The following is a 10,083-nucleotide window of genomic DNA, read 5'->3' on the forward strand; positions in this document are numbered from 1 at the left end:
GGTCCCAAAGTTCACCCACATCGGCAGGTTCGATGTGGGTGAAGCAAGCTCTTTCTCTCCTCCCTTCAGCGATTGCGATGACGATAGCACTTAGTTCCGAAGGATGAGGCTGAACTTTTTAAATCGGGCGGCGCCTCGCGTCACCTAGCGGATCTTTCCACGCCGACCGGTTTTTGATATTTTTACTAGTTTTCATGTCGTTCGCTTCAAGTATTTTAATTTTTCTCAAATTTCCAGGCAAATGTTTCGTGATAAGCACCTTCCGGGCGGCCAGAATTCTATCGTTGTATCCGATATGTCGCCGATAATTCTATCGTTATATATGGTTTATTTTTACATAGGGGCGATGGGAGAATTGACAAATCTGAAAAATTTGATCGCTATAAGCGATATATCGTTATATCTGGTATCGTTATAAGTGGATTACACTGTACCACTCTTTTGGACGCGGTAAACACACCAGCCGGAGACGCGTTGTTCCAGGCACCAGAGTACTCACTGTACGGTCTTGCTATCTGTTTGTCTGTTGGTCAGACGGGTCTCACCATAGCCTCCTCTATACGGAGAAAGCCTGGCACATCGACGACGGAGCCATAGGGCGCGCGACCGCAGGAAAAAGGAGAGGAGGAGCGCGCCGAACGGTGACCAATATGGCAGCGCAGAGCAGAAAGGGCAGACCTAGACAGCGAGCGCTTGGGTCATGAGCGGCCGCTCCCCGCACCACGCTTGTTTTTGTGTTTTCGTCACCGTCGTTTTCGTACTCCGGGAGAAACGGGCGCGGCGACTCGAAGGGCGCAGGGAGAAACGGGAAAGGGTGGACGTTGAGTTTCTCTTCTCCACGATAGCGACAAGAAAAGAGAGAGAGAAAAAAAAAGATTGTTTCTGCGTTTGGCCGCTTGCTCTTTTGTGGCGCTAGCAGGCAAGGTTCTCTCCACTCCCGTTTCTCCGCCCCTCCTTTCCCATTTACGGCGGTCGTCTTTTCACGCGACGCGCCAGGCTTTCTCCGTATAGAGGAGGCTATGGTCTCACACCCAAAGTGACAAAGGAACCGAGCTTGCCTGGCTCGGCCGATCCCGCAGCAGTGCTGAGCGGTGGCAGGTCAGGCGTAGAGGGCTCGTTGCGGAGTCCGACCGAGAGCCCCCCCATGGGCACGGCGTAGCAGAGTTGGGCCCGGCCATCGGCGAAGTCTCCTCGCAGGGTGTAGTGGGCCGTCTTTTCGTAAATGGAGGCGTACGCGGAGATCGTGGACGAAGAGAGGGGCCCGGACACGCGTTCGTAGTCCTCGTCGCGACGCTGAGGTGGGGCGACGAGGAGGTGGTGCCCGGGCACCACCTGGGAGTTCGAAAGCAACGTTCGCTGCTGCCAGAAGAAATGCCGAGAAGCTCGCTTCTTAAGAGGGACAAACTAAGATATATATATATATATATATATCTGAATTGAATTGAATCTGAATTGAACCTAAACCCGCAAGTCTCATCCAAATATAGACATTTCTAGTCTAGAAAAATAGGTAAGATTATCCTGAGCTTTACAAATCATGACACCTCCGAATCGCCCGTTCAATCTTTGCTTGCACACCTCTCACAACACAGAGTCTGTATAGACTTCTTTTTATCTCAGTAGTTACCTGTCCGGTGGACAGGGGGCGCTGATACACGCGTCAATTTGGTTCATTTCGGTTTCAGCGGGCTCCCGGCTGTGTGGGTGTATTATGTCGTTTTCGTTTAGCTTTGTGATATAAATGTATCCTTTGTGGTACAGAATCAATAATACAGTGGTAATGGGCCAACTTGAGAAGTGAGACGTAGTTACGACCCTAAATTGTGGACGTTTTAGCGAACACCTTCATCTGGTCATGTTACTCATTCGGCCAGGTTCGGCGGCAAAACCGAAACTACTTAAGTGATGCCGGGGGAGGGTTAACGATGTCCACGGCCGTGCTGGACGCACCCGCTGACACTAGCTTTCATAAAAATGAACTAATGAAGAGACTAATGCATGGAGGCAGTGAAAAAGCAGGTCGACGGCCTGACTAACAATGTGCTGAATTGCACAGAACGGATAAGCACGCCAGTTAAGCGCTCACTGTTCGGCTTTTGAAAACACCAACGTTTTGTTCAAATTGCCGACCGGGAAACCACCCTGTAGTGACGCATGGCATGCAAAACAGAAGCGACATTGCCCCCATGTTTTTTTTTAAAGAAATTAAGCACTCGAGAGACGTTTTGATGATCCATCCTTCAGTAGGAAAATTATTCAGCTATCAGCTTTACTAAAGTATTCACATACCAGCCAGGCACTTAGCCAGAAGGGGAGCCCATCAAATGCCCCCCCCCCCCCCCCTGAAACAATATCCTGGCTACGTGCCTGCTAGCTGCATTTCACAATATTAAACTGTTTAAATTTGTTGATGCATTACAAAAAGTAGTGTCTTCACTTAGTAAATTGATCAAGCTGATTCTGTTCCAACAATACGGATGGCGGCGTTTATATAAAGACTAGAAAGTTCCTAATTGAACATCACGTACTTCGCGATATAATTACATTGACACCAAATTTTGCTTGCATGTTTTTTTTTATTCGGAGCATTAAACAATCAGTCTTCCATAAAAAAACAAAAAAAAAAAACGTTAAAAAAATATTTTCTAGGTAAGCTAGTTTAAACCATACATATCTGATTTTAAACATATTTGGTTTAAAGCAAATCTGATTTGAAGAAAATAAACCTTATTAAATAAAATGTGATTGTGTGAAGATGTTTTATATTCTGTTCAACCCTATGCCCGGCCGCAGCGGACGCTACGAGCCATCGAAGCCAATACAAGACCGTGTGAGTGAAGGTGACCTTGGAAAGGGGGCGCACGCAGTGACGTGCGGAGAGCGGGTGTAGGACAAGATGGTCCTGGACAAAATGATCCCGTTCAAAATGGTCCCGGACAAAATGGTCCCGGACAGAATGCACCCAAGCGCAAGCCCTGACAAAAGGGTCCCAAGCGATTTGTTGACACTTTGGGCGCTCTTTGAAGTTTTAGTGAACAGCTGCTATGGGGTTGTATTCAACATACTTGTAATATGTACTTTAATGTATTTACGTCTAATATATTTTACCACCGTTTCATGTATTTCACCAGCATAGAGCCCCTGTACGACAACCCTTGAAGCTCTGTGCCTGGGAAAATAGGCAACAAGAAGCCACCCAGAAACGTCACCAAAATGTCCGACCACTTGGAAATGGGTCATCCTCATCCGCCTGGGGTTTGGTGCAAACTATATGCACCGTTTGCAGTGTTTGCTTTCAATGCCTGCTCTTGGTCCAGTCACTCTCGATGACCTTTTGATCCCTTGGGTTTATTCCATACGTTATCGGTTAGGAGAATACAACTAGAATATAACTATAGACCAATCTTCAATATATATATTTTTTTTTGTGACCTGAACACTCGATATCGAGATTCGAGAGCATAAAGGGTGTGCATGACTATAAGTGGTTGTCGCTTTCTTTTTTGGGTTTAGTATGCTTTTTTGCATTCCCATAGAAGTGTAGCACTTTTTAGGTTTTGCGCTATGTATGGACACATGAAAATAAAGAGTAATACTATAAGTATGAGCCGCATCAGACTGAAAACTACTGAGTAAGTGAGGTTGCGCTAGGACCCACTTTGGAGAGTGCGAGGAGGTCGAATCCCACGCAGGCCCTGGGATCCGCGGGTACGACGACCCCGAGTCCTAGGCGCGCCTCCACGAGTAGACTGCGAACCATGTCGGTCACCAGCAGGGTGAGCGAGTCGCGTTCCTCGAGGGCCGGATAGGCCCAGTGCAGGAACACGGCGTCCGCACCTAGCGGTTCCAGCAGTGACGCCAGGTTGACCAGAAATCAGAAGCGCTTTCAGCAAGACGGCCGTCACAAACATCCGACTAAATCATTCTAAAAACATCCTAGCGGTTGACACACCCTACATTGAAACCAGAGACAGGCTTCTGCTCGTCCGCAACCTGGTCCGAATTCCGGTGCGCTCATTCCCAGCTACGCCGACAAACGCCTCCGTGGGAACAGTGCATGGCATGGCCGGCGAACACTCTCTACAGGTGATTCGGACTATGGTGGAGGCAAAAGGGACCATCCTGGACATCGCCCGTAAGGGAAAGGGCACATCAATCTTCGTCTTTTTTGAGGGCCCAAGTATGCCTGACCACGTGACTCTGGGCCCGCGGTGGTACAGGGTTTATCCGGCTAAAGAACAAAAAACGACTCAAAGGGATCGCCATCACGACCGGCAGACCTCCATGGAGATGCCCCCACTCACATCAACATCAATATCGGAACCGCCACAAGCAGAAAACAACCCATGGAGAGGCAGACCTACCTTTGCGCGTGTACTCCATGCAGGTCGGGAAACACCGAGCCGGAACGCAGAGCTCTCTGTGGGTCAAAAACCCACCACCCCCACTCGGTGCCACGGTGCAGCTGTGTCGCAACGCAGGGGAGAGAGATCCTCCTCGAGACACGGGGGCACCTGGATCCGTGGAGACATGGATACTCGGGGGCCCCTATCATCGTCAAACTGCGGCCGCAATCGTCCACTCATGCGGTGCAGCCGAGGAGATGGCGGGATGCCCAGACGAGATATGCGCTGCCGATCCGTGCCGTCACCCAGTGAGCGGTCCCAATTGCGGAGAGCGATGACTGGAGGTCGGCATATCGAGCCCTTTGGTTTGCTGGAATCATCCTCCCGCGGTGCATTTTGGCCTGCACGGAGCGAGCCTCCTTTTGGTGACATCGATATGCGACGGACAGGGGCAGTAAGTTGGCCACCGCTTGTTCCGCTGCTCCAAGAAGAACACCAGAGGGAAGAAAAACGTCCTTACACAGACGGGTCCGCCTCCAACGCGTCTGAGAGAAGCCGGAGCGGGAATGACAACAGCAGTAGGCATCCCACGGAACCAACCAGCCTCCCCTGCAAAACAGCTAGTGGGACTCACCCAACCCTCCCGCATACTTCTCTGGCAGGCGACCCCAACCAGCCTCGGCTCCCGGTCTCCCCAAATGATCGCGGCCGTCCCCCTCCCAGTTCGCCTGAGGCGCACGCTGCTGCTCCTCCTCCTCTCTTCTCTACTCTTTCGAGAGGGCATGCGACACCAGCGCGGTGCATGTGCGGACACTCGGGGAATTCCGCGGAGGTGCTGAATAACTTCCACCAAAAGTGTGTAGCGACGGAAATGATCCTTCATCACACCTTCACTCCACTGGTTAAAGAACTGCTCTCAAGTCTGCTCGAGGCTAATCCACAAATGAAGGGAATATCCGACGAAAACCGAACCCCACAGGAAAATACTAGTACTGCCCGACAACTATCAGACACTCAATCATCACAGCCACATTTCCGAGGGACAGAGGAGTTCCCGCTCCTGCCTTCTCGGCGGGAGACGTCTACAACCGCCGATACCGAAGACTTGGTGTCGCCCGTGCGGAGAAATATCAACCGCGATCGACCTCTGCACCAAGACATAGACACACGCATAGACCAGCTGGAAGGCGAGATGCGCGAAGTAAAGCGCTACTTGAAGACCATCCTTGACAGACTCCCACAACCCAACAATGGCCAAGACAAGTAAAGGTTGCATTGTGTGGCAGTGGAATTGTCGAGGCTTGGCTCCGAAGAGGGGACACCTTCACCAGTACCTACAATCCCTACCACCAGAACGCAGACCAGACGTTTTGGCCATACAAGAAACGTGGAAGGCCATCACCATTCCGGGATACCAAGCCTTTAATCACACCAACTTATCAGGGGTCGTACGAGTCACCACGCTAGTGCGACGGAACCTACCAGCACAACTTCATTCAACCGGCATCGAAAACATCGAACACACCTTCATCGAAATCTTGGCGGGCAAGAAGAAGAGCCATCGCAGCACGTTCATCCTCAATGTATACAGTCCTCCGAAGGCACGACACTCGTTTCACCAGCTCCTGCGCGCCGCCATAGACATGGCCAAGGGAAAAGCTCTGCTCATCGTTGGAGACTTTAACGCACCACACATGTCATGGGGCTATCCGCGGGACAGCGCTAAGGGTCGGCAGCTTTGGCAGGACATTGCCACCCTGGGACTGGACCTACTTACAGACCCGACGCAGCCAACTCGGAAAGCCACGGGCGGATACAAAGACACATCACCAGACCTCACACTCGGTCACTGCTTGGACGCAGAATGGCACAACACCCTGGAAACTCTGGGCAGTGACCACTATATCCTCAACATCCTCCTGAGACGCGGCCCTACGAAGCCCATGGGAAGGCCTCTGCGAGTGGTCGAGTGGGACACTTTAAGGCAAGAGCTTGACGAAGTGGACCGAGACGGAGAGATCAAGGACCTGGATCAGTGGACCGCAGGCATCAGAGAAGTTGAAGCCTCAGCCACAAGAAACATTCCCGAGGAAGCAAATCTGACCGCGGCGGACAGTCGGCTCCTGCACCTATGGGAAATGAAGACAAACCTTGAGGCACGCTTAAGGCGAAAGAAAGGAAATCGTCGGCTACGCAAGCGAATCGCAACATTGTACAAGACCATCGAGAGTCACGCCACCTATCTCACAACTAAGCAATGGGAAGACACCTGCAACGAGTTCGAAGGAGCTCCCAACACTCCAAAGACGTGGAACATCCTTCGACATCTCCTCGACCCCGGACAAAGCCGAACCACAGTCCGAAATCAGATGGAGTGTATCCTGAACTCATTCAAGGGAGATGGAAACGAGCTTGTCCAAGAAGTACAAAACAAGTATATCGGACGAGCTCCGCCAACACCTGCGATGGAATACACGGGCCAGCCAAACCTTACGCTAGACGAAGAATTCCGACCCTTCGAAGTCATGGCTGCGATCCGAGAGCTCAAGACCCGCTCCGCTCCAGGACCTGATGGAGTCTCCAACAAGCTACTGCGGCATTTGGATGACAGAGAGATTGACCGGCTAACATCATACTTCAACGTCTGCTGGCAAAAAGGAGAAATCCCAGAATCCTGGAAGACTGCGAAGATGGTGTTTACACCCAAGCCTGGGAAAAAACTTCAACTGGAAGCCCTGCGCCCCATTTCGCTCACGTCCTGTCTCGGGAAGGTCTTGGAGCATGTCGTACTCAATCGCCTTAACAGGTACGCAGAGGCCAACAAAGTCTTCGCGGACACGATGGTCGGGTTCAGACCCAAGCTCTCGACGCAGGACGTGATGCTCCGACTGTATCATCAGATTATGGCAAGGGAATACGCACCCAAAAGGGACACCAGAGCCATACTCGGGCTGGACATCTCCAAAGCATTCGACAATGTCAGCCACGCAGCCATCCTCCGTGGGCTAAACTCCATTGATGTGGGCGAGCGCATCTTCAAATACATACAGAACTTCCTATCAAGTAGGCAGGTGCAGGTCTCGATCGGCGGTTTCCAATCTGACCTGCAAACTCTGGGCGGAGTCGGAACACCGCAAGGAGCAGTGCTCTCTCCGTTTCTCTTCAATATCGCCATGAAAGATTTACCGACGAAACTACAAGGTATCCCCAACCTTCACCACAGCATATACGCAGACGATGTCACTCTGTGGATGGTAGGAGGAAGCGATGGCGCCATCCAAGACTCGCTGCAAGAAGCTATACGCATCGTGGAAGCCTACGCTAAGGAGCGCGGACTAACCTGCTGTCAGGAAAAGTCGGAGTTGCTACTCATGGCCGGCACCACGGTAAAAACTCCCTCAGGCATCATACTGCAGGTCGGAGGCAAAGACGTCCCTCGGGTCCGGCGACTTCGGATACTCGGTCTGTGGTTGCAGGAGGATGGCAAGAACACATACAGCATCGGAGTCCTCCGTAACCACGCACAGCAGGTAGGAAGACTCATAGCAAGAATCGCCGGAAAACGGTACGGGATGAAAGAGCGGAATGTCATTCGCCTTATCAAAGCCTTCGTGATTAGCCGGATTGCCTACATTGCACCCTTCCTGGACTTGACACTCACGGAGAGGGATGCCATCGATCGCATCATCCGCTGCGTATACAAGAAAGCGCTTCACCTAACACCTTCAACAGAGACCAAGCGACTCGAGAAGCTTGGGCTTCACAACACCCTCTCGGAAATCATTGAGGCACAGAGGATAGCCCACTACGAAAGGCTATCTCTGACTACAGCGGGAAGAACCATCCTCACATCTTTGGGCATCAACTACCACCCAACAGGGCACAGTACGCGAGGCTGGCTTCCAAACGAGCTACGCGAGCAACTAAAGATTTCGCCTCTGCCTCGTCACATGCATCCAGTGCACGACGCAGACAGACGCATGGCCAGAGTGAAGGCTCTGGAGAACACTCTACAGCAAGGCTACGACGACTCCGAGGTGACCTATGTCGACGCAGCCTCAGCTGACAGGGGTCGAATGACCCTTGCAGTTACGAATCGCTCCGGCCAAATCCTCACGGCAGGCAGCATGTACACCAGCAACAGTGCAGAGGCAGAGGAGGCAGCCATCGCCTTGGCCCTCACCCTCAGCACCACGAAAGTCATCGTCAGTGACTCCCAGATGGCCATCCGCCAGTACATGCGTGGTCACATCTCTGACAAAGCCCTCAAGATCGCCACTGGTCATCGTCTGATTGACCACCCAGTCCGCATACTGTGGTCTCCAGCCCATGCGTCACTCCCAGGCAACGAGAGTGCTCACAGTGCAGCCTGCGCTCTTACCAACCGGGCTAGCACACCAAGTGAGCACTCGACCTCCGCCACGTGGAACCACGACAACCTCTACACCTTTAAGGGGGTGCTGGACCACTACCGAGTAGAACGCCGAGCCTACCCAGAGGCTCACAGCACTCTCAACAAGGCAGAATCCACCATCCTCCGTCAAGTCCAGACGGAGACCTTCCTCAACCCGGCGCAGTTGCACTCGTGGTACCCAGATACCTACGACCCGTCTTGCAGGAACTGTGGCGAGATCGCTACACTCCACCATATACTCTGGGGGTGTCCGGAGCTGCTTCATCATTCGAAGAATAAGGAGTTCATCAAGCAAGCCAGGCAACCAGGCGCCTGGGAATCCTTCCTGCGGGATCCTGACCCCACGACTCAGAAAATTCTAGTCCAGCTGGCCTCGGACGCCGCCGGGAACATCGCGTTTCGTCTGTCGACCGAGGGGATCGCTTCGTCAAGGGTCTCTCCCTAAGAGAGACTCGGTTGACGCGGGGATCTAACAGTCTTGGACCCAATAAAGTTTACCTCACCTCACCTCACCTCACCAGATTCACCCTCGATCCTAAGAGCCAGAAAAATCTGTATGCCTTCTTCGTTCATCACCGCGTCGGCGTCACGCCGTAATGTCCCGTTTTCGGAAGTCATGCTCCTATTGTTGGTACACACCGTGTGATAGAACAGCAACATATAGATAAATATTACTGCATACAACGATGTTGCTCGCAAATTACAGGGTGGAGGGATTGTCCCCCGAATTGTGTCGCGAACCGGTCGAGGTTCGACTTCGACCAGGTTCGACTTTTTTTATTTTTCTTGTGAAAAGTTCGACAAAGGTTCGATTCAGCTTCGACTGCTATGCGCATGCGCGACAGGCTGGTTAGTTGGCTTCGAATTGGATGGCGATGGCTAAGGAAGGAATTGAGGGCAGCACTAATTGGTTATTTCAATTAATACATTGAAGAAGTGATTAACTTCTTGAGTGATTAGAATTAGTTTATTTTAATTGCAACTGTTCATTAAATTAAAATAACCCTTTGCATAAAAAATATCTCAAACCTAGTCATATTTTTATCAAGGTCTGGCCACACTGTCCACAATGTTAAACCGGTCGAATCTGGTTAAAAGTTCGAAGGTCCGTCGAACCGGTTCGACCCAGTCGAACCCCGAAAGTTCGACCTAAAAATTCGGTTCGACAAAAATTCACGACACCATATACTAAAATGGGGTGCTGGCGATCTAACATAATCCCAAAGGCATTCCTTTTAAGAGCAAAAAGCTGCCAACTTGTCGCTCGTAAAGGAAATGTCTCTAGAAAGCAGCTAGGATCACCCGTATTCCACTTCAGGGTTC

The 10,083-nt window shown here is 51.4% G+C and overlaps 1 protein-coding gene across 1 annotated transcript; it reads left to right on the plus strand.

The window, feature by feature from the left end:
• Positions 1 to 5,596: 5,596 nt before the first annotated feature.
• Positions 5,597 to 9,261, plus strand: LOC115330520 (RNA-directed DNA polymerase from mobile element jockey). The gene has a single exon (XM_040219256.2). The coding sequence runs from the start codon at positions 5,597 to 5,599 to the stop codon at positions 9,203 to 9,205; it is 3,609 nt and encodes a 1,202-aa protein (XP_040075190.2). The 3' UTR covers positions 9,206 to 9,261.
• The last annotated feature ends 822 nt before the right edge of the window (positions 9,262 to 10,083 follow it).

This window comes from Ixodes scapularis, unplaced genomic scaffold (genome assembly GCF_016920785.2).
Source record: "Ixodes scapularis isolate PalLabHiFi unplaced genomic scaffold, ASM1692078v2 PGA_scaffold3__209_contigs__length_174095766, whole genome shotgun sequence".
NCBI classification, from domain to species: domain Eukaryota; kingdom Metazoa; phylum Arthropoda; class Arachnida; order Ixodida; family Ixodidae; genus Ixodes; species Ixodes scapularis.

Excerpts from the sequence above, each read along its gene's own strand:
- LOC115330520 (XM_040219256.2), top strand. The coding sequence starts at position 5,597 with ATGGCCAAGACAAGTAAAGGTTGCATTGTGTGGCAGTGGAATTGTCGA.